General features: G+C 39.8%; 1 protein-coding gene across 1 annotated transcript in view; it reads left to right on the forward strand.

The window, feature by feature from the left end:
- psenen (presenilin enhancer, gamma-secretase subunit) overlaps positions 1-15,721 on the forward strand; it is a 34,178-nt gene extending 18,457 nt beyond the window's left edge. The window contains exon 4 of the mRNA XM_048261030.1: positions 15,280-15,721. Within this exon, the coding sequence (XP_048116987.1) occupies positions 15,280-15,419 (140 nt within the window). The 3' untranslated portion in view covers positions 15,420-15,721. The remainder of the gene's footprint in view (positions 1-15,279) is intronic.
- The last annotated feature ends 8,723 nt before the right edge of the window (positions 15,722-24,444 follow it).

Raw genomic sequence — 24,444 nt, forward strand, 5'->3', positions numbered from 1 at the left:
AGGTATGAAATATATTATGTTTTAGTGAGTGTCCAAAGGGGTGAAAGCCACTTTAAATCGGGTCACATTATTGACTGTTATGTGTCCGAGAGTCAGTTTGTGGGTTTTGTAAGGGCCAGCATGAGGGACAAGACCTACAAAGTTGTGGCGAGTTAAGCAGGGAGGTTGGTAACGTTAATGCTGCTAGCAGTGCTAGTTAACAATAGCTAGGCTACTGTAGCCTTCATACTGTATGATTCATATCAATCATTAACCTAGGAATACTTCTTTGTGCATTTAATGAACATTTTGTGTAATAATTCAAATGCAAATTAATAAACTGAATATGGTGGTCCAAGAGCAGACCATGCACCAGTCCATGCATCAGCCCGACTGAGCAGTGATGACAGCATAGGATGAGTCAGGTAATGTTATTACTGCTGTTAACGTTAACCGCTTTCACACACACACAATATAAAATACACGATGATAAATATAAAATTCAATATCAAAACACTATTATTTACACGATTACTCCTGAAATAACTGCTATTAACTGCACATTCACTATATAAAAATCACTGTTTGGAGGAAAGGGTTTGTGTGCTTTCGCCGGTTGGAAATGATTTAAATGGCAAAATAAATCGCGCCGATTTTGCCTATATTATTCAGTGAGGCGCAGTGGTTTATGGGATGAGTAGTTCCTTCGCTCGGAAATGAAAATATGTACACAGTCTTGTACCTTTGACTTTTTGGATTTTCTCTTCGCTTTTTTCACTCGAAATGATCTGTTGTATGCTTATGAGTTATGCCGTAGCTGGTTAGCCTAAGACATGCTGTAAAACTCTTTAGATACGGATTTTTCGAAACGTCAATGGGACAAATGAATGGGAATCTTACATCCGGCACCTAACCGCATTTTGGCTGTGGGCGGGACTGTGCAGCTCTATAGCCAATTCAGTGTGTGTGGGGTAATTTGACTATTTTCTACTCAGGTTCTGTGTGTGTGTTGCTTTTATATATAATTTTAGATTGTTTACAATTTTGTTTGCACTGATGGCTTTTTAAGCCTTGGTTTACACTCTTGTTGTTCAAGAGCAGAGCACTCATGCCAATTCAGTTTGTGTGGTTAATTGACTATTTATTATTTTGTGTTTATTTAACCCTGTTAAGAATAAACAGGTGAGCTTCTCATTACCAACCACTGTGGATTATTCAAACTAACCTAATTAAGTTGGCTAGTTGTTCTTAAGAGTAAAACCCTTTTCAACAGGAGTATAACAACAAAATATAAAGTAAATATCTTTAATCTTTAATACATGCTTGGATCGGCCGGTATCGGTATCGGCCGATGCTAAAAGCTACAATATCGGTATCGGTTCGGAAGTGCAAAAAGCTGGATCGGGACATCCCTAGTAAGGTCTGCTGTTTATTCTGATATATGGTTGTCATGTGTTGTTCAAAGGGGCATCACGGCCAACGCAAGGGGCAACGACGGTCATGGCTGCCGTGTAATTCCTACCCTGGTTAAGTTACATGGTTATAATATGAAGCTAACGTTACCCTGAATGAATTAATAAGATGTTGTTTGCCATGATTATTACTGTACGTGTGGCTTGTGAAGAGACTAACATTACTTCAACTGTGTTCAACTCTAAAATTAGCTGACAAACGTTAGCTGCAACCATAGCCTAGGCTGTACAACCATATATATATATATATATATATATATATATATATATATATATATATATATATATATATATATATATATATATATATATATATATATATATATATATATATATATATATATATATATATATATATATATATATACACATACATACATACATATACACACACACACACACAAGCATATTTAATTACCATAGCTATAGACCCCTTCGCAACGGCGGTGAAAACATGCTAGCATGCCACTACTAGTTGTTTGGTCTAGTTAACATTAGCAAACGTTTGCTACTAAGTTAGTTACCAATTAACAAGATAAAACTAGGCATGATAAGATACACTAGAAAAATATTTATTTAGCTAGAAAAGCAAGTTTACCTAGCTATAGTAACATCAGTATTTTGTTATGAAGTGCGCGCTACAAACACAAGCATTCTTGATGATTGCCTCCGTCCTGTCCTTTCTTCTGATGGCATTTAGCCATAGTTGTCTTTTTTTTTTTTTTTTTTTTTTTTTGACCGGTGGTATTAGATAGTATTTAGTATTTCAAATTTAGCCAATGACTTTTTCGGTTCTGGCACCCGACAGCACAGCAAGATGATACCATGATAACCTTTAGCCTCCCAGAGATGACTGTTTGTTTAGCTTGAGTAGCTTTCCAGCTGAGGTGATGGTTTGTTTTGCCTCCAGTGAACGTAGTGACGTAGGCTTAGAAGGTACCTATACGGTCTGCTAACGCTAACCTACCAGCTGGTAACGCTAACCTACCAACAAACAATAAAGGACTTAATCAAACAAATTACTATTTTAGTGACTATAAAAAATAATTATGTAGAAAGTTTAGAAGTTTAGAACCCAGAATTGACCTGCACTACAACTACAACTGACCACACTACAAAAGTGCACCAAATTCAACATAAATGACTCTATACACTTGGAGGAGGTCTGAGTCCCCATCTTTTCCAGATATTTTATGATTTCGCCGTGGTATCATTTCAGTATCGAGCATCGAGATATTTATGGCAGGTATCGTATCGAAATCATAATTTTGGTATCGTTACAACACTAATATACAGATAGGACAGACGCTCATGAGTTCATGCTTTGTTTTAGCGCTGGATTTTAGGGTAGCCTATTATGGCAACCGATTGCATTCCGAGCTACAGTCAACTCTAGCAGGCGTTAAATGACTGGAGACTTTGTGAATTTAAAGATTGTCGTAATGTGCAGTCTTTGCTATTGCTGCTTTTGATCAACCAGATTTGCAATCTCCTGTGGTGGGCTGGACATGATGTAGCATCAAAATTCCCGCCCAGATACCCCTTTCCACGTTAACGCATTCACACTGGTGCCGGAACGAATTTTCTCGGCAAAATGTCTAGGGTGCTTGGTAGTAAATTTGGCAAGACATATATAATTTGGTGCCCTTTGACCTAGGGCTCACCGCAAGTAGCAAAATTGTGTTTTGGAGTTTTGGATGTACGTTAATGCACTTCGACCTGTACACCCGATTTTGAAAAATGATGTACCGTTGGAATTCTTGGATCAAGTCTAGTTCAACGCACCATATTTCACTATCTGCTCCCGTAGGCGAACCGCACCTGAGCAATAGTGGCGTCAACAATAATCGATTCGGCAATGCATTGCAATGCGGGGCATGCATGATTCAGCATCGATGCGGCAACGTGCCATAATCGATTATGTCACTGTTTATTTTCTGGCCTTGAGTGGACAATAAAATTGTGAAGTTTCAATTACTTCTGGGGGCATTTCCAGAGCAACGTTGTAATGACATGCGCAGCCTGTAGCTACATGCTAAGCGGCAACACTAGCTAGCATAACAACAACACTAAAGAATAAAGAAGATGGAGGGAGATGAACGCGATAGACGGGTGCAGTATGTGCAGGGTAGGAATTTCACGACAGCCATGGCCATCGTTGCCCCTTGAGGTGGCCGTAATCGATGCCCCTTTTGAAAATCAGAGGTTTACAGGCCACAGTGGCCTTGGTGTCCCCTTCTTTCGATATTCTGTTTTGCGTCCAACTAATAGCGATTTCTATTTAGCCTATGCCATATCCAATACCATGTACAATTCAATTTTATTTAATTATATGTCAAAGATACAGGAGAGTGATAATACACACATAGCAGCCAATAAAATCTGTTGTTCAATATCTGACTGCTTGTATTGCCTCATGACCTCAAAATTTGCCTTGTTGTGTGCAGTAGAATTTTGATGCATCGCAATGCATCGTAGAATCGAATTGAATCGAATCGTTACCTGGTGAATTGTAATCGAATCGAATTGTGAGGGCAGTGCCAATGCACACCCCTACTGAGCAAGCACACTTTCACAGTTCCTCGGAAGTGAATTCTAGTTATTATTATTAAGTGTGCTTGCAAGCTAAATATCATGATGGGAGAGTATTATTAAAAATGTTACAAGTATGCAAATTCATATGTTTAAGGGAAATTGGGTTTTACTGGGTTGTTTTGTTGTAAAGACATGCAAGGCATTCTGGGCCGTAATGAACAGTGGTTGGCAGCACTCCATATGCTACGTATTAATATGAATAGGTGTTTCTGTAAACCTAGGGACAATAAACAGCTATCTCTGTTACAAAAACGAGCTGGTAATCGCTCATTGAAGAGGGAACTATGATAAAGATTGTTTTCCTAAAAGCATGGTGTTGACAAAAGAATAAGCAGGAAATGCCACGTTAATCTTAAATAGCCTATAGGGAGGGAAAGTAATCTCATCGCCATCTAGTGGTTGCGTTCCTAGAGTTTAGCGGAGTGGATGGGATTTTTTTTTTAGAAAAAATATATCTCGGTGCACATTGGGATCTTAATTTAATGCCTTCCATATGTTAGGCACTGGGGTCACCTCTATTGCTTCAAGTGGTCATACCTTATTTTTAGGATCAGTTGAATTGTTTTGAGTTTTTGTCGTAACACGGTGATAAGGAACTACAGCTGCATGTGACGTCACATGTTTGGGCGCTTAATCTCTAACTGATCAATACGCAATTTGCTTAACTGGCTTAACATATTTTTGTAATAACAGAACGTGATGTAAACCGCGTGGTGATAACCTTTATGTCAGGATAACTGGTGTTGTGCTTCTACTCACATGAAGAGCTAGCTGTAAGTGTTAAGTGTCAATGCTAACCAGGCTATTAAACAAACCATGCTACCGTGAGTAACGCTTGAAGGGTAAAGTCACGCGGACTTCTTTTGTAGTTCGCTTATGAAACAAAAGGAGCAATTTCGATTTTCTTAAATAAGGCAAAATAGGGTCTGACATTTTCACATTTAGAATATTATTACTGTATAGACACTGAAAAATATTTTTGGTGGATAACATCGCTGATTTGGCTTCACAATATTTTTTTTAAAATAGGTCTATGGGACTTAACATTGGAGCTGCTCTTCGATAGGAACGCAACCACTTGGGGCGCTGGTTTTCACTTTCCCTCCCTATAGCCTCTGAACGCTAGGTGGCAACGTTGTATTACATTTCACTAAATGCGGTGGAATTAGTGTGAGATTCACAAGGAAGGAAGGTGCAAATATTATGTAATTTATCATGGGAAATTATTGGAAATGTTATTTCTTGTTTGTTCTAATTGCAAACCACACACATCCATTTGTAATCACACGTACACATTTAATACTGGAAGACTGTCATTTTGTTTATTTGATGTTGCTTAGCAACGGGGACAGACTTCAGAGCAAAGATTCTAGAACAGAGCTTGAGAGAGACACGTTTTGAGTTCGTGGCCAAGTAGGCTACCTAAAATATCGGTTTCCATGTGTATGTGCTGGATGTGCTTCCTTTATGAAAGTAAGTGTTTTATACAGTTAACGTTACAGACATAATGAGTCATGTTGTAGTGGTCCACATAAATGTGCCCCTTCTGTTATTAGAATGCTAAGCGGAGATTTTAACATCATTCATTTCTTGTGTGGCTAGAAGCTAGCTAGCTAGGTCATAGGGAGGAGATGTTGCTGTAACGTTATGAGATTTATGTTGCTTAGCGTAATGCCATGGTCATTTGAAATGAGATGCTTGTACTCGCAACTTCGTCACTCGTAACTTTAGGACTCCGATTTTTTTTTTTTTACTAAGAGTAATTCAGGTAGCATTTTAGCCCTAAAAGTAGCGCCAAAGATCCTTGATTACTAGCAAGATAGTAACGAATTACGTTGCTCTATGGGAGCAAAACGGGACAGTTCCGGTCTGCATAAGTGGGAGTGTCACCTTACGTCACTAAATAAACTTTCTCTCTTAATAAGCAATAAGAACAGATAAACATAATTGTGTTCACAGTATTATTGTCTATAATCATGTATGATACCAATGAATCATTCTTTAGGACATGATATGAATAATTTAATTAGTCATGTTAACCGAGCTAGCTAGCTAGCTAACGCTAGCTTAAAATGCTATACAAGTGGATGGGAGTAGCTATGGCAATACAGCTATGCACTAACAAGTGACTAGTAGTGTAAGGACTTCGCTTAAACTTAATATACTGTTGCAAATTCACTTGAGTATAAACTATCCACTTTAACTAATGTCAGTAATGTTATTCAGCTAGTTGTCATTTCATAGAAATTACACTTCTCCGTTTAAAATGTTACCTTAGTTAAGAGGCTAGCTAGCATGCTAACAACCGGACAGTAACTGGCAGCAGCATGGTCTGATATTAAGTTATTTTATTACAAATCCGAACACTAAAAAATGACACTTTTAGGCTTGAAATGATCCCAAACACTTACAGATTATGACAAAATTTTCCAAAAAAACCTCAACAAATCCAGAAAGACATAATGACCAATTTATTGGTAAAATTCCACAAGTCTCCATTGACATTAGTGCAGCGAGGGTTTACTCTGGTCTGCATAAAGGGGGATTTTCCCCCCTCCCCCTTGCAATAATCGAGCGCGGAAATTGTCGAACGTTTGCGCCTCTCGCTCCGCTTTAACCCTCTCTGGTAGCGCCTGAGTCTGTGACAGCTTAAGCGAGGACTCCTAATAAGACCGATTCACAAACAATGTTTTGTGGTGGCATTTCACGACGCGATGTTTTGAAATGCGTCTAACAATCACGAGGGAACAATTTTGCATTGTAGGCATAACTAAGGGATGCAGTAACACCACCAACAACAACCAAAACTAGCCTACTCATTGTTTACATGTACATTTAATGTACCGTTTCATTGTGAATCAAATTAAAAGATTCTCCTCTTTGCAAACGTTGGCATAGGCATATGGTGACAGATTAATTTAATAATGTTGCTGCGTGAATCACGGTAAGCGCGAATGAAGTGGCCACTTCTTAATAGGAGTCACTGTATGGAAGTAGGCTAAGTAAAATAGAGATGTTTAAAATAAGATAAAGTTAGGATATGCCCGCTTGACAACGGCAGAGATAACTGGCCTTTGGCCATAGCAACCATCCATTTAGAACGACTGGCCTTCATAGCAACCAAGGATCTTAGCTGTGATTCATGTAGCTACAGTATGCATACAATGTGATGCAAAGTATAGAAAGGTGATGAAATATACAGAGACAGGTCAAGAAATATAGTGCAATGTAGACAGTAGTATACAGTTGATTTACAGAAGGTGGTTTAGAGTAATATGAATTATATAAATATGTGCAGTGTATTAGCAGTTATCTCATACAATAAGTAGAATAATGTATGTAGTAGTAACATTATAATAGTAGAAATAATAATATAGATATATGCAGTGTATTAACAGAATATAATAAAACAGAATAAATATGGGTATTCAATATGACAAATATATAACAGATATGTACATAACATGTGCACAGCTATGTGCAGTGTCATTGTAGTGCAGAAACAACATTATAAGAGTAGTAAGAATAAGTCTATGTGCAGGATGAATAGTATAAAGATCAGTAGAATAACTATGTATAAATGTAATTACAGTAGGCCTATGTACATTTGTAAATAAATAGAAAACTATGGGTGAGAGGGATAAATTAATTTGATTTAATCATTAAAAGTAAATTGCATTCAATTAAATTGCAATTAAAAATCTTTCCAGTAGGCTTTAATGTCACGCAAAAAGTACAACCAAAGCTGAGCTTGATCAACTAGAACGTCTAAAGAACCAGAACTTGAGTGTAGTTTTTTGCTGGGTCCCAGGCCATGTTGGTCTGAGGGGAAATGAGAAAGCGGACAGTGCTGCTAAGCAAGCCCTCAATGAAGAAGTCACAGAATGTCAAATCCCTGCCCCAGACCTTAAACCTATACTGAACTCTTACATCTCAGATAAGTGGCAATTAATGTACCAACAACAAGCAAGGAATGTGAATTTTGGCACATTTTCATGATCCACTGGGTCGTTATGGGCCACACAAAATACAGTGTTGCTAAAATGACTCCTATTGTGGCTATCAGAGACATGCGTTCATTAGTATCCAGCTACATGCAATGAGTTAAGTAAAATACATTCACACACAAAAAAAACCCCATCACTAATGTTGTGGACAGTCCTTTATTCTGAGATACATCAATAGGCTCTCAAAACAATCCCAAACAGACATAAGGTCTTTATAGAGCAAATCCATATAGATTATTTGTCAAATAAACCAGTAAAACAGAATTGGGGGATGGAATATATAACATTCACACTCATAGCTCATATTTCTAAAATAAATCAGTGAAAAAGTATCCTGACAAACAAGCAGCATTTTAATGCCTTAGTCATATTTCATAATTTCACATTTTTCTCTAGGTTACCTGATGGCCCAGTTTGAGAGGTGCAAGACGCGTGACATTATTTATTTTTGCAGCCAATCACTGCTGTTGTTTTATTTTATTTTATTGATTTTAGTCATAGAAGCTAAATTCAAAGGCAGGCCACAGGTAAAAGCCAACGAACCGCATTCACCCCGTAAGGCAATAGTTGAATAGAGCTTTTGAAGCTTTTTGAGCTTTTGAGGCACTGTTAGAATGCTTGGATCAAGCCAGGTTCAGCATAGCGTATGTCACTGTCTGCTCACGTTGGTGACCGGACCAGGGCAAGCACACTTTCCGTGAATAGGGTAAAATTTTAAAATAATAGACATCACCATGAAACTTCCTCAGTTGATTACTTACACAAGTATGAACAAAAAATGTATTACAAGTTTTTGAAATTCGAATGTCTAATTATGCAAATTAGGCATTATCTAATTAAATATGCGCACATTTGCATATATTTTCGGTAGATAGATCTGAACATATGATGAAGCCAGGTGGAAAATTATTTTTTCATTTTGTTTGCATACAAGATAAAAATAAAATTACAGAGGGATTTCAGGATATCTGCTTTCATTACCTAGGAAATCAGAATATACTGTCGATTCGATTTTTGCCATATATTTTTGAATAAAATGTCACATAAATCAGGCCAGGAATGATTTATTAACAAATCCCTCTGTAAATATCTTCAGAGCACTGCTAAGTGTATATCTGGAAAGTTTGGTGTACATAGGTGCTACATAGGCTGAGATGTATGAGAAAACAGCCTTGGAACACAGACAAGAGATTCCGTTCTCAGCCTAGACTCGCCTTTGAACTTTCGCGATTGGTTGCGGTTACAAAGGAAGTGTCCATATTTGGATAGCAAAACGTCATGCAGGAAAAACAGAGCTTTCCAACGGTACTACACATGGTATGTTTTGTAGCACGGTCGCGGTAGAGCATGAAACGTTAGAAGACTAACTTTTGGTGAATTTAGGAGAAATATACAGGCGCGAGTAGACAAAATGTAATGAAATAAACACCTAAATGTGTAAATCGGGCTTTGTTGTTGTAGTAGTGTGAAAGAATACATGCTAAGGTAGCAAATTAGCCCAAAATCTCGAAATTGACCAGTGCATGAAAAAACAATGTTTTCACCTGCCGTGTCTCGCCTTAATCTCATATCAAGATCAAAAAATCTAGTTATTGTTTTCAGGTATGTACTCTAGGTATTGTTTTCAAAAATCATCTGACTTTATTTAATAAGAGTTTGACTTATTTTAAGACGTCTCTGGCTGCCACTGCAAATTTGTCTTGATAAGACTCCTTAAAATAAGTCAAACTCTTGTTAAATTAAGTCAAAATGATCTTACAAAAGTGTTTAGACAAGAGTGTAAGTGAGAAGTCTATCTCTCCTCTTCCCTTTAGTGAAGTATTGAACAGTTCAATGGCCCTGGGGACAAATTACTTCCTCAGTGTGTCAGTTGTGCATGACGGTGAGCGAAGTCTCCAGCTGATCAAGCTCTTCTGCTTTGTAATAGTGCTGTGGAGTGGATGACATTCATTGTCCAAGATGTTGATCAGTTTGTTCAGGGTCTTTTTATCTGATATTGAAGTGATGCACTCCAGTTCGTCCCCCACGACAGAGCCAGCTTTCCTTACCAGCCTGACAAGTCGCCCAGCATACCACAGCATAGAAGAGGATGCTGGCAACAACAGACTGGTAAAACATCCTGAGGAGCTTACTGCAGACATTAAAGGACCGCAGCCTCCTCAGGAAGTACAGCCTGCTCTGCCCTTTCTTGTAGAGTGCTTCAGTTTGGGCTGACCAGTCCAGTTTATTGTCCAGGTGTAAGCCCAGATACTTGTAGGTGTTTACCACCTCCACATTGACCCCATCAGTGGAGACTGGTAGCAGAGCGGGCTTAGACCTGTGTAAATCCACCACCATCTCCTTGGTCTTCGAAGTGTTGAGATGAAGGTGGTTGAGTTTGCACCATTGCACAAAGTCCTCCACCAGGCTCCTGTACTCCTCCTCTTGCTCGTCCCTGATACACCCCACAATTGTAGTATCGTCAGAGAACTTCTGCATGTGGCATGACTCAGTATTGTAGCGGAAGTCAGATGTGTACAGGGTGAACAGGACTCGAGAGAGCACAGTTCCCTGTGGACCTCTGGTGCTGCTGATCAGTGTCAGAGAGACAATTCTTCAGTCTGACGAACTGTGGCAGCTCGGTCAGGTAATCTGTAATCCAGGACGCCCACTTTCTCTTGGTATGCGAACTGTAGTGGGTCTAGTGCATGGCGTGCTCCATTGTCTTCATCACGTGTGATGTTAGAGCGACAGGCCTGTAGTCATTAAGTGAGTCATTCAGTGGCTCCCCAGTTCAGCAGCACAGACCTTGAGCAGCCTTGGACAGTCTGTCAGGCCCAGCTGCCTTCCTAGGGAAAAGTTTCATCAGCTATCCTTTGACCTGATCTGCCGTGATGAAACTTGTCGGGTGGCTGGAGACTGATGGTCTGTTCGTGGTCACCATGTGGGGGAGGGGTTCGATAGCCTGTGATGGTGGGGGTGAGTGTTGCACTGGGAGTGAGGGGGGAGGTGTGGGCAGGCAAGCAAGCAAGAGCAGTGTCTGAGTCAGCAGGGGGTGGTGGACAGGCCACTGCCATAGGAGCTGGAGCAGGGCAGTCAAATCTGTTGTAGAAGTGGTTCAACTGGTTCGCCCTGTCCAGATCTACTTCCACAGAGCTGCTGCTCTTCTTAATGCCTCGTTTTATGAGTAAAGAACATAGTCATACTACTGTAGAAGTTTCGTACTATTCTGGGAATTATTAGTGGGGTAATTTACGAAATACTAAGTTGGTTCCATTAGTGCCTGCAGAAAGTCATTCGTTTCTGACAGCGCTACTCGACCAGGGTTCGACCAAGGGAAAACAGGTTCTGGGAGGGTGTTTGGCTCGGGGTCATGGTGCAAAGGACCGTAGAGTGAAATTACTCCGAAACATCCCTCTAAGGCCAGTGATGGTCTTCATTCCATTCCATTCCATACCTCCTTCATGTTATTCTCCTGCAACTTTTGTTCCACTTTCCTTCTGTAGTCCTCCTTAGCCTCTTTCAGCTTGGTTTTGAGTTCCCCCTGTACGTGCCTCAGCTCTGCCATGTCCCCCTCTCTAAACGCCTTCAGGTGTCCACAGCAACCGGTAGCCTCTACTTTTGGCTTGTACATTGGCTGAAGATGAATGAGGTTGTGGTCTGACGTTCCCAGTGGGGGGAGGGGGGTGGCGCTGTATGCATCCCTCACGTTTGCATACATGGGGTCTATTGTCCTGTTTTTCCTAGTTGGGCAGTCAACAAACTGGTAGAAATTCGTGAGGGTGGAATCCAGTGTTATGTGATTGAAGTCGCCAGAGAACGCAAAAAAGGCATCAGTGTGTTGAGTTTGGAGCCTTGCAACTCTAGTGTAAATGATGTCACGCGCTGTGTCGGGGAGGGCTCGTGGCGGAACATAAACACAATGGCGTGCGGGAACTCCCTCGGCATGTAATACGGGCGGAGACTAACCACTAGTAACTCCACATCCTTACAGCTACAGTCTCCTTCACTGTAACCAGTCCACCTCCTTTCTTTTTGACAGAAAGTTTATTGTCTCTGTCCAAACGAGGTACACTGAAGCTGGGCAGCTCAACGTTAGAAGTGGGGATGTAGCTAGTTAGCCACGTCAAGCATAACAGACTACATTCCCAGGTACAACTTCTGGTTTCTTACCAGGGCAGCCAGTTTGTCAGTCTTGTTAGCCAGTGAGTTCACGTTTCCCATTACCATTGATGGAACAGAGGGCTTGTATCTGCACTTCTTCTCCCATCGCCTCGTCCTCACTTTAACTCCCGCTCTACAGCCCTGAAAGCACCACAATTTCTCTGGGATGTTAACATGAACACCACCAGCATTCCGTTGTAGTGCAAGCAGCTGATTCCTTGTGTAAACAACAAGTTTGCTGCCGCTGGAGCATTGCAATAGGATAGAATTAAAACACTCCTCAAGTGTGTAATCCAAAAAGTTGCAAAAATGTTGACTTATTTTAAGGAGTCTTATCAAGACAAATTTGCTTAACGCACTGGCAGACAAATTTGCTTGTTTTCAGGAATCTCTTCTTAAATTAAGTCAAATGATTTTACGAGAAAACGCAAGGTAAGTCTCTTTATACTGAAAACAATGGCAACTAGATTTTTTGCTGCTGATATAAGATTAACTAGATGTACCGCATAGCGGTACAAAATATGACCGCTGCTCAGTCCTGTACATCCGTTCCGCGAAAATAAATCACACTTCACAGGGCTCTACAGTGCGCCCATTTCACTCGCACATGCGAGTAAAAATGATGCCGTGCGAGTGCAAAAAAATATTTAGGCGCACTGGTGCGAATGACTTCTAACCATGTCAATGTTGTCTACAAAATACACCGCAACATCGAGAAACATTACTGGTGCAAACCATAGAATCACGTCGCGAATGCAGCATAAAAACCTCCCATCACCTCCCTACACATCAACGTTAGCAGTTTCGCGTTGTGACTCGCTAGTAGTCGCTTCTATCAAATCCAAGAGCGCACAGAAAAAGCGGAAAGTTAGACTAGCTAGCCAAGATGCAAAGATTGAAGAAATTAGTTCTTCTATCCACCGAATTAATTGGATATAGGAGGAACAGGATGAGATTCTGAGAATGCAGTGAGAGAAGGAAAGGTAACCCAACATGCCTTTTAGCCCAGTTGACGTATTGGCTGCAATATGCAAAATATAGCTGTAGCGAACGAACCGGCACAAAAGTACCCTCCCGTAATACTCCCATTTTATTCAAAGGTAGAACGCTACTGACAACTCCAGGCTTCTACGCATGTATGTTTGTTTACACGAATACAAGCTGAAGTGCAAAACGAAAAGTAGGCCTAACGTTTGCCTACTGCCCCCATCAATGCAGATATTTCAAATAAAAACTAAAAGTATAAAACATACATCCTTGATTAGCCTATGTTGGGTTTTGTGGAAGAGAAAATGTACTGTTTTAGTAGTAGTAGTCTATTAGGCAGTATGCAGTCAGATAGGTCACCATGGGCATATTTGGATTAGCTATAGATGGATTCACAAATAAATAAATTAGCCTACATTTGGCAGGATACTTGATATACAGACTAAATGCAAATATGGCAATGCATTATATTATTTTACATAGAACAGACTAGAACAGTAGGAAAATAGAACAGACTGAAAATAAAGTAAGCACTGATCTTTAAAATCCTGTTTCCTGTAGCCTAAATGTTGTCAGTCATTCTTAATATTCGCAATTGGTGCACTGGCATGTTTAACTGTTAGCTGCAGTATAATGTTAGATTATGTGTAAATTAAGTACAGAACTGACTGACTGAATTGCTCCCAAATTTTTGTCTGTGCTCCTAAATTTTTTAACTTGGGCGCACAAGTGCTCCTGAAAATTTTTTTTTTTTAGTGTAGAGCCCTGCTTCAATTTGTCTCCATATTTTACTCCATCCCCCACTCTTGAAACTTTTGTGTATGCTTGTTTGGCATGCCTGAGTGTGTGTGTGCGGCTGCACAGAAAGTAGCCTACTGGTGCTGAAAAGGTGAATAGATTGTAGAATAGCCAAAGAAGATGTAGCATTGTTATAAAACCTTTAAAATCTCTAAACAATCACAAGTAGGGCAGTTCATCACAGTTCATCCATTGCAACTGGATTGACTGATTTGGGAAAAGCAAAAGGTATCAGCATAAAGTTTTGTTTGTTTGTTTATTTATTTATTTATTTATTTATTTATTTATTAATTAATTAATTAATTAATTAACAAAAACATCTCTGTCAGTTCCATGCCGTTTTCAACAGCTATCAAAAACAAAGGTCATTTTTGGATGGATGGATTTTTTGTGAATGTTTCTTCTTCTACATAAGATTTTAGTCATCTTTAGTTCATGTGATACTTTATTGTCAATGCACAAATTAAGTAACAGTAGTCTGAAACGTTATTGTTAATGCACAAATTAAGTAACAGTAGTCTGAAACGAAATGCTGTTTTACATCTAACCAGTGGTGCAAATAACTGACCTGTCCAAATGGGCCTTGATGAAATGCGCCGCTAGACTGTTCATACACATTTTAACGGGCCAAAGTTGAAGAGCTGTTGTCCGTTAATTGTTTGTGCAAATATAGGCTGATTCATGTTCCCTTGCATTGTGTAACTGAGGTCCATGGCTAGTCTGGCTTTCACCAGAACAAGCTCAATCTTTTAAGAAATCAAAAAATAAATAGCGGGCAGATTAGGCTGGGTTCACCCAGCCTAGTCCATAGGCACCCGATATTGTTTAATTTTCCGATTGAGATATCCACGCTCTGGCTATTCTAAATGCATCAGGGAGTTATGACAAAACTCTAACTAACAAACTAGATCCTAATAGAAAGCTGTTAGCTTCCCTAAGCTACAGGTAGGCTTATAAGGTAAATTGACATAAATTGTCAATAGGCTATGCTGGCGACACAAATAAAATCTCCTTTGGAAACCAATGGCTTACGCATTACAGTATCAAGCGGACTTAAACTGCCATATCGTGGCAAAGTTGTAATAAAATATTAGCTATGTTGGATGTTGAACATGATAGCTTCGCTAGCGGCGGTCATAATAACACTTGGTTAGATTTTATTAGATAAACAGTTTTTGCAGTGTGCAGGTATAAGCGATTAGGGTTTCAGAAAACATCGCCCTGGGTGGTAGTCAAAGCATTTCAGTGAACCCAAATGATCGTTGATGTTTACACTTTTGCTATATGCCTTCTTTCAGATGTAAAGAGATCGGCACTGGGCTTACTTTTGTGGGTGGCAGTACTGACAACTTGGATTACAATTTTTCAGCACATGAGAGCACAGTGGGGAGAAGTGTCAGACTACTTATCCTTCACTATCCCTCTTGGTGTTGAGTAGGAGCTACGCCGTGGATCATAATTCTCATTCCCAAACAGCGTTTTTCTGTGAGGTCTTCATGACACCATTAAGACCAAATGATTTATGAATTATTTTCCCTGCATTATTTTTTTGTCAAACTCCCTTGGGGCAAAGAATATATAACAAAAAATGTATAACAATATATGATTTGGATATTTACTTAAAAGTGTAAAATGTACTGGTAATTCATTAGTTGTGTGGAAATGTGTGATACTTGTGTATTTTTTTGTTTTTCTATCAATGGAACTTAAATAAACGTTATTATCTTGGGTCAAATCAAATATTGTGTGAGGCATGTGTACTACATGAGTCATGACGAAGAAGAACTAATTTATTTTAGTTAATGTAGGATCTTGGTCCAGTATAGCCTCATTATAATAATGTTCATATTCACAACCATTTACTAATTTCAATTTTGCTGAAGAATTATCTAAAAAATAATCTTTATTAGAGGGTTTGGTGCAGTAAGTTTTAAGAAAATTGTCACCTATTCTAGCTTCTGCCAGATAGCCATCATTATAAAAGATTATATCTATATACACATACATACTAACAAGTATAAAAACAAATCTTTTGCCGATTTATTGTAATAATGAGGAAAAAAATTCCAACTTTGTAGGGAAGCAAGATTTTCATTGTATTTCAAAAAAACATTGCCCACAATTATGGCCACCCCTAGAAAATCTTATACACAAAATGTAACAGAAGTATTTTTATATCTAATTTCAACTTCTTTTCTTCTCTTTCTTTTTTTCTAATGTATAATAAAGTGACTATAATAAAGTGACACAGAGGCATTTTTTCAACACCAGAAAGACGAGAGGATACACTAAAAACAAAGTTGTAAGTCAGGGAATGGCTATAAAAACTAGGTGCTTCATTGAAAATGTCCATATTTACAGTTAAGACAATTAAAAGGTTCTTATCAACTGGAAATGTGACAAACATGCTTGGACAAAGATCCATGGTTATCTTGCCCCCATACTCAGTATGGAGGATGGTAATATAGGCAAAAGGAGAACCACTGTTGGAGAGGGTATCATCAGAGAAGGTATCATCATTTGTGACTGCAAGGCGAAACCAGTCGTTTTGTGCACGGTGCTATTTTGAGAAAATTCACGATAAACAAACGTACAGGTTAAAATGTTGAATTTCACCTTTTCGCATAATTTCACGGATAAACTTGTGTTTTGACTGTTAAACCCTTACTTTATTTAGGTGAAGATTCAACACATTAGCAGTCATTCCGTTGTCCACGCCGCTATAAGATTTTACGGTAGGGTACGGTGGAGCTAATTTACTCATTAGGCTAGGGGTTCCCAAACTTTTCCACGACAAGGCCCCCCAAATACCACTAGGTTCTGGCCAAGGACCCCCTTGATGTGTTATTAAACCCATCGACAAAACTACGGCAAATGTAAAAATACATTAAGCTAATCCTAATAATTATTTTAGCCACAAGCGCTTCGCGATGGAGCACACAGTGTGTAAAAATTGCATTTGGGGCTTTATGCTATATGAGAGCTATCACTTCACTATTATTCCCAGTCATTATCATGGAAAATATAATGTTCAGATATGCGACAAATTATTCTAATGGCATTGTATAACAACCCTCATAGTAAAAGGTATATTTTACATTTTTCAAATGTATTTATTTGTTTCTTTTATTTTTCCTTCTAACTTGCTGAGGCCCCCCTGGCACCCCCTCGCGGCCCCCAAGGGGGCCCCGGGCCCCCACTTTGAAAACCACTGCGTTAGGCTACTCATTACTCGTTACTCAATGTAAATGTGTCAGTTCTATATCGTTCTTGGCAGATGTAACCGAGTATGAATGTGAAAGCCTTTCAGGGCACGAACGGTCAAAAGCACAAAGTTTTAGAAATATCCTGGCGTCATTTTAGGGACCAGGAGAAGTTTTCCATTGAAGTAGGCTAGCACATTTTAAAAGTAGGCTAGGCTATACACAATCTGTGTACACAGAACTTCCTCTCCCCTTACTTTCCCCGAAATACATTAATTATATTCTACAGTGACACCTTATGACCGATCCCAGGTATTAACTAGGGGGCAGAAAAAGACTCATTGCAGGGTTGAAACTATGGTTGAAACTGCATAGTCAGTCATCAGCTTCAGTCACGCTACCGTAAGGCTAATCATAGCTGTGCCCTCACACTATCGCACGTGACAATTGACTGAAAAAAGGTGATTTTCTCCTCTTCTGGCGTATCGTGACAGGAGAACCATGCCAACTTTGGATGCGGTTATCTTAGCGATACTTTATGCAATACCCTCGATATACATATCGTTGGAAAGCTTAGTTTATGGCCGTTCGAGTGAGTACAATAACTTAATTTTGTACATTTTACCAAAACGACTGGTTTCGCCTTGCAGGGTCACATTTGGTGTACATAGATGATTGACCTCTGAAAAGAAGCCCATGCGTAATGAAAATTATGGTGGATGGGCTCTGATATTGTGGCACTGTTTTTATTCCTAAAGGCCTTGGGAACCTTATTAAGGTGCATGGTATTATGAACAACGAAATGCAGTTTGTGTCTAACCAGAAGTGCAAAAAAGCAGAAAAAGTGCAATGCGATATAGGTGGTGCATAGACAGGACAAAATATATAGTGCAGTGTAGACAGTAGTATACAGTTGTTTTCAGAAGGTGGTTTAGAGTAGTATAAATTAAATATAAGTATGTGCAGTGTATTAACAGTAACCTTATAAGAGCAAAATGACTATGTAATTAGAACAATGTATGAACAACATGTACAGATATGTGCAATATAGTGGCAGGGGGATGTCCGCCTCCTTGTCCCTGTCAAGGTTGCCATGGTCATGGACACCTCAACAGGCACAGGCAAGAAGGCATCAGGCGGGGGCGGGGCGGGGGGTGATGGGTGCTTAGTTCGTTGGATGTGTCCGGGATGCAGAGCTAGAGTTTAGTAGTAGAGTTTGGTGACAGCCGCAGGAAAGAAGCTTCCTCTGAACCTGCTGGTTCGGGTGTGGAGAGACCTGTAATGCCTCCCGGAGGGGAGTAGGGGTGAACAGTCTGTGGTTGGGGAGAGAACAGTCTTTGATGATGCTGCGCGCCTTACGCAAGAATCGCTTGGTCTGGATGGCCTCGATGGAGGGGAGTGAGGAACTGGTGATGCATTGGGCAGTTTTCACCACTCTGGTAACACTTTATAATAACTACACACAATTCATCATTTATTAAGCCTTTGTTACTTATTAGTTAATGGTTTGTTCATCATCAGTAATTTATTGTTCATACATAATTTATTATCAGTAAAGCATTTGTTCACACAGTTATAAATGGTTTGTTAATAGTAAATAAGCCTATCCAAAACAATTGTTTGTAAGTACATGATTTATACTTAACAAATAATGAAACAACCACTTAGAGTGGGCAGTCCTTTGATTTGGCCAGCTTCCCTCGCGGTCCGCACACGGGATCACGCGACTTTAATTTGTATTTTTCCAGTGACGCTGCAACAACCCAAACAACCGGCAGATGTCTCAAGTGAGCAGGGTGTCTCGTAAAAAGAAATGGAGCCTGGAAAACCCTACACAGACTTCACTACAGACTTTAGCAGACTGGTTTAGAAATAATGTAATAGCCAGAAATATGCCTGCCCTGCCTAATGAAGAAATATTTGGTTAACTGCGAGTGAATCCCGTTAGACGTAGAAGAAACGCAGGACAAATTAAACGTTCCGGTTAGAGTTTTTGCTGTTACAGGCGATAAACGATTTTTGATGGTCACAAGTTTACTTCATTAGCGGTTTATTTTTTTGATTATTAAAGAGTGTTTTTCATTTAAAGGTTTGACTTTGTGCTTATTCGGTAGAGCATTTAGTGCTCTCCCCAATCCCAGACGTTCACATTGCATGTTTGTTTGTAATGGATGCAACCGCGGCGCGCTTGACGTCGCGTTGAGTTGTTAACAGACATGAACCAAGACATATAGCCCAGCAGCAATCTAGGGACTGTTCATTATTTATTGAAGGGGCCACTGGAGGGATTCTGAGTACTTCATTAAAAAGTTGCATGACACTCTCTTGCCTGCTAGAAATTGTTCAATGACCCTCCGACAGAATTGTCAAAAAAGACATGACCCTCCGCCCGTGCTGCTTTGCGCCACGAAGACACACCGTGATAACGTTCTTAAATCAATCTTTCCCAGGAGCTTGCATGCTACCAGTCCTTCCTTTTCAAATGTGTTGCACCTGTTTGGACAATTTCACAAATAATCATATGTGATTAATAATGTGACAAATAATCCCTGTGCACGGGGACCGAAACAATGCATGCCAACTTTTTCCGTGTGTATCACGTATTTTAACTTTCCCCCGCTGTCTTGCCGTTTTAATATTCCTGTAGAATATCCCATATTTGAATACTCTCATAACATTAGCCCTGCCATCGGGCCTATCTCTGTGTTGCCCTGTTGCTACCTCCTTGCCCTTCCAACGAAACAGATGTCTTCAAATCATCGTTTTCCTTGCTTGAAGGCGAAATTGGAGTGATGTTAACCTATTAAAGTTTAACGGCGTGATTGTCGTGAGAGCACGATTCATTGGCGCTTGCATGTTCGGCCGTATGTCTACGTGCGCACCTGCCTACCATCAGGCTACTCAGCTACTAGAGAAAGAATTTCCCCTGTTTGTATATTTACTCCAAGTTGGCCTACCATAACTTACCAACTCTGCACTGTAGACCCTAAACTGGCTATTTATATTTTTCTGTGAAATAAGCAAATGTATTTGTTCAACTATATGAAGCAGAATTATGCACTAGGCTACTTGGAACGTAACATATTTTTGTTTGCGCAGGAGAGAGAATGACAGCGATTAACAAATTGCACTTGTTGCTGTTTACCAATAAATACTATATATTTTTGCAAACATAAACAGAAAGGATGGAGACAGCAAAGCTAGAGATTGGGCAGGAACAAAGTCAATTGGTAGATATGCTTGTCAAAACGTTAGGAGCTGGATGTGGATGAATGAAGCACAAGTATGCTTTACTAATGTTAAGCATGCACACTGTTTAAAGGAGAATTCCGGTGTGATATTGACCTAAAGTGTATTGAAACATGATACTGAGTGTGAACGTATGTCTCATAGCCCATCTCGACTTGTCCCCTGCACTCCAAAATCTGGCGCTAGTTAGCCGATGCTACCAACAGCTTTTTCAGTAGTGGTGCTTCGGCATCGGGCTAGCCATGCAAATAAATCACTGTTTTACACCCATTTACGAGGCTCAATGTATCTCCACACTTCATTGGTAGACTTCCGAGGGCCCTGACATTTAAAACGAGACATTGAGAACTTTGAAAAAGCACTGGTAGTTTACTTACAAGACGATTTATACAGACAGTATCTTCACGAAGTTTAACGTTTGCAGCCATCTTGAATTTAGTCACGATAAGTCGAGCAAAGAGTAAGAATGAACAGGTATGATAAGGGATCAGATTCCAAAAATAATTCAGTGGAAATGCATGGATTCCAGTTTCTTCCAGTAGCAGCAACTGGAATCCATGCATTTCCACTGAATTATTTTGGAGTGCAGGGGACAAGCCGAGATGGGCTATGAGACATACGTTCACACTCGGTATCATGTTTCAATACACTTTAGGTCAACATCACACCGGAATTCTCCTTTAACATTAGACGGTATACTAAAAGTAAGCCAAAGGTAAATGTAGCCTTTTTAGTGTAAAGTTGACCAAAGTACTGTAATATAGGCTGTTAGGCGTGAATAAAGTAGGCTACTTTGTTGCTACAACCCTTCCGACGTTAATGGGGACGATGTTGACATTTTCCCGTATTTTGGGTTAGAAACCCGGGGCATCACCCTTATTTTCAATGTTCAATGTTGACAGCTATGGAACGAAAGAGAACGTAATATGGCGCCAGAAATCACATTCCCTCTAGAACTTTTGCTAGTGCCTATGTCCCTCAGTCTCCATTGAGTCTCTACGACAGCCGCAGCACGAGGCCTTTATCTTGCTACTCTGCAAGAAAGAAGGAAATGAGGGGTAAACGTGGTGTGCAGAGAGGGGTGCCCAAAGTGTGAAGACTGAGACTGAAAGCTACAATATGCACCTAGGCCACTTTGAAATGTTGCTGTTTTCATGATTACAAAATTTGGGTGACCCCCACACACACACTAAAAAAAGTTGGGTGACCCTCCCCGCAACAAAGAATAAAATGAACCTCCCCTATTTTCCTCCGGTGGTCTATCCGAACGGTGCCCTATCTAAAATAACACATACTTGAAGTACCATTCATGATATTTTGTCAAATATTGAAGTCGTGGGAAGTTTACATAATACGATGTCTTTGTCATGGGGAAGTGATTTTCCCCATGCATTTATTCTAGGCTACTGTCAGTGACTGCTGCGAGAGAAGCGGGTTCTGTGTTGTGTTCATTTCAGTGACTGACGCGAGAGAAGCGGGGTCTATGTTGTGTTGTGTTCATTTATTTTCATTGGGCATGCCGTGCCGTCCACAGCTCTTCAGTTCCAACAAAGCGGAAATTACTTCTTTTGAAACAATGAGTGCAGGCCGCGCATTTGTATGGTTATATTGCTTGACCGGGGGGGATCCCAAACAGCTTTCAGCCATAAGGCTACTTTGAGAACATTTCCTAATTCACCCGACACTAATATTCAAAATGTGGAAAACTACTTCGGCATAGCCTATAAGCAGTTTAATTAAATGTAATGTTAGTTGTAAACAAACGGGTTACTTGGTGAGGCTTGGCCTCACAGATGCGCTCGTGCCTTAGATGGCAAGAAAAATCTTCACGATATAGGCCTATTAACTGGCCGCCCGATTCACGTTGGCTGGGGGGCAGGGGGGGGGCATCAGACATTTGTGCCCAGTTAATCCGGCCCTGCACCCAACAAATCACACCTTCCTAACTCTGTGACAGCTTAAAAGAAGTCGATAGGACTCCTAACTCACAGACCTATTCACAAACCGTTTTTTGTGGCATTTCGCCATGTTTTGAAATCCTATGCGGCTACAGGAGCTTCCAATCGTGAGGAAGCAATTTTGCATTGTAGGCATAACTAACATGCAATAACACCACCAACAACAACCAAAACTAGGCTACTCATTGTCAACATGCAAATTAAATGTAACATTATTGTGAATCAAATTAAAATGTTCTCTTTTGCAAACGTAGGCATAGGCATAATAGATTAATTTAATAATGTTACAAAGATACTACATCAATCTGTATGTTTCATTAGGCTACTAGGCTATTTGTTTTGCCTTACTCTTAGGCTAGGCCTTTTTATTCAGTTATTCATCATCTTCTGTCCTTGTGTAGCGCACGCATTCTCAGACCTGTCACCTGTCACTCATCATCGTAAGGGAGGTGTTTGGAATCATTCCCGCGTTACAATCATCAGCCAATCAAGGTGGTCACTTCAGTCAAGCTCGTGCATGAGTAATAACGTCATCCATAGCAACGAAGACTCACTCACTCTTAGCCAAAGATTCTAGAGCGCTCCGCTCCAGAATCTTTGCTCTTAGTTTAGGAGTTGTCATTTTTCCTTACTAAGAGTAGGTCTGAAAGGCTTTGTGAATAACTTAATAAGAGAAACTCCTAGCTAAAATATTTGGTAACACTTTACTTGCTGGGTGAGTTCATAACACATTCATAGCAGCTGTCATAAACTGCACATAAAGCATTCATGACTGTTTCATGAGACATGACTCAACATTCATACCAAACCTTTTATGACAACAGAACGGTGACAACTTGTCAAAATAAAAGTCCAACAATGGCAAAGCAGCATTGCCGTTTTTCTCTCCAGCCTTTGTAAATATTTCATGAATATCTTATGAAGTCTACATCGAAAGTCACTTTACTATACAAGTTGTGAAGTATTCATAATCACTGAATTTAACACTGGGAGGTAAACTAGCCTACATTCAGCTGACCCGTTGTGTAACCTGGAACGGTTGGACTAGCCTGGGTGTTCCCATGCTGCCTTGCGCGCGGTTTGATTCACGCTGCTAAGGCAGCCTGGAAACTACCGCCCTAATTTCAAATACGAGAAAATGAACGTTTGGTTCCCAGACCACGTCTCATTGAGAAGTGGTGGCGCTAGCCAGGCTACGGTTGGACATTCCCAGTAGCAAAAGATGAGAAATCATTAGGTAGGCCCATCATAAAACAAATACATTTTTATGAAACAATTGGCATTATTGAAACAATTGGCATTATTGGCACTGGAATAGCCCATTGACTCAGATGTGACGTGATCAGGTAAGAAGTTTGGAACAAACACGGCAATGCTGCTTTGCAATTGTTGGACTTTTATTTTGACACATTTTTGTCGTTCTGTCTTCCACATTCATGACTCACCCGTCAAGTAAAGTGTTAACAAATATTTTATTGCTATTTAGGAGTAGCCTACTCCTAGTGGTAAGATAAAAGTAAAAATATTACTGATGATCATTGTTATTTAAGAACATGCAGTGCGCGTAGGGCACCAAAATCATCTTGCTCGTAAAAAATCATCATACCGCACATTGTGGCGGGTCTGTTATTTAACCTATGCTACTTACTGTAGGCCACGCCAGAGCCATATAAAGGTAGAGTTGCGACAACTCCATTGACGCTAATGTTCCATTTTTTTTTCAACAATGGCGGCTAATGGAAGCCTCAAATAGTTCCCGAAAGTTAACAATTTATAATAGCAGCAGTGCAGTTACAGACTGTTTGTAGCCAACATTTCAGACTCAGATTTACATTATTGGCTCATCCGAATAATAAAAATTAATAATAATAATAATAACAGTAACAACAGTAATAGTAGTAAAGTAATGGTATTAATAACCTAATTATAATAATAAACTATTTATGTATCGACTATGACAGCTTTTCTGCTGCTCAGTTTTTATCAGTTCCTTATCAAATAAATTAAAAGAGGCTAAAGCCCAATAAATGTGCCACACATAATAACCTAATAT

Source organism: Alosa alosa, chromosome 13 (genome assembly GCF_017589495.1).
Source record: "Alosa alosa isolate M-15738 ecotype Scorff River chromosome 13, AALO_Geno_1.1, whole genome shotgun sequence".
Lineage (NCBI taxonomy): Eukaryota > Metazoa > Chordata > Actinopteri > Clupeiformes > Clupeidae > Alosa > Alosa alosa.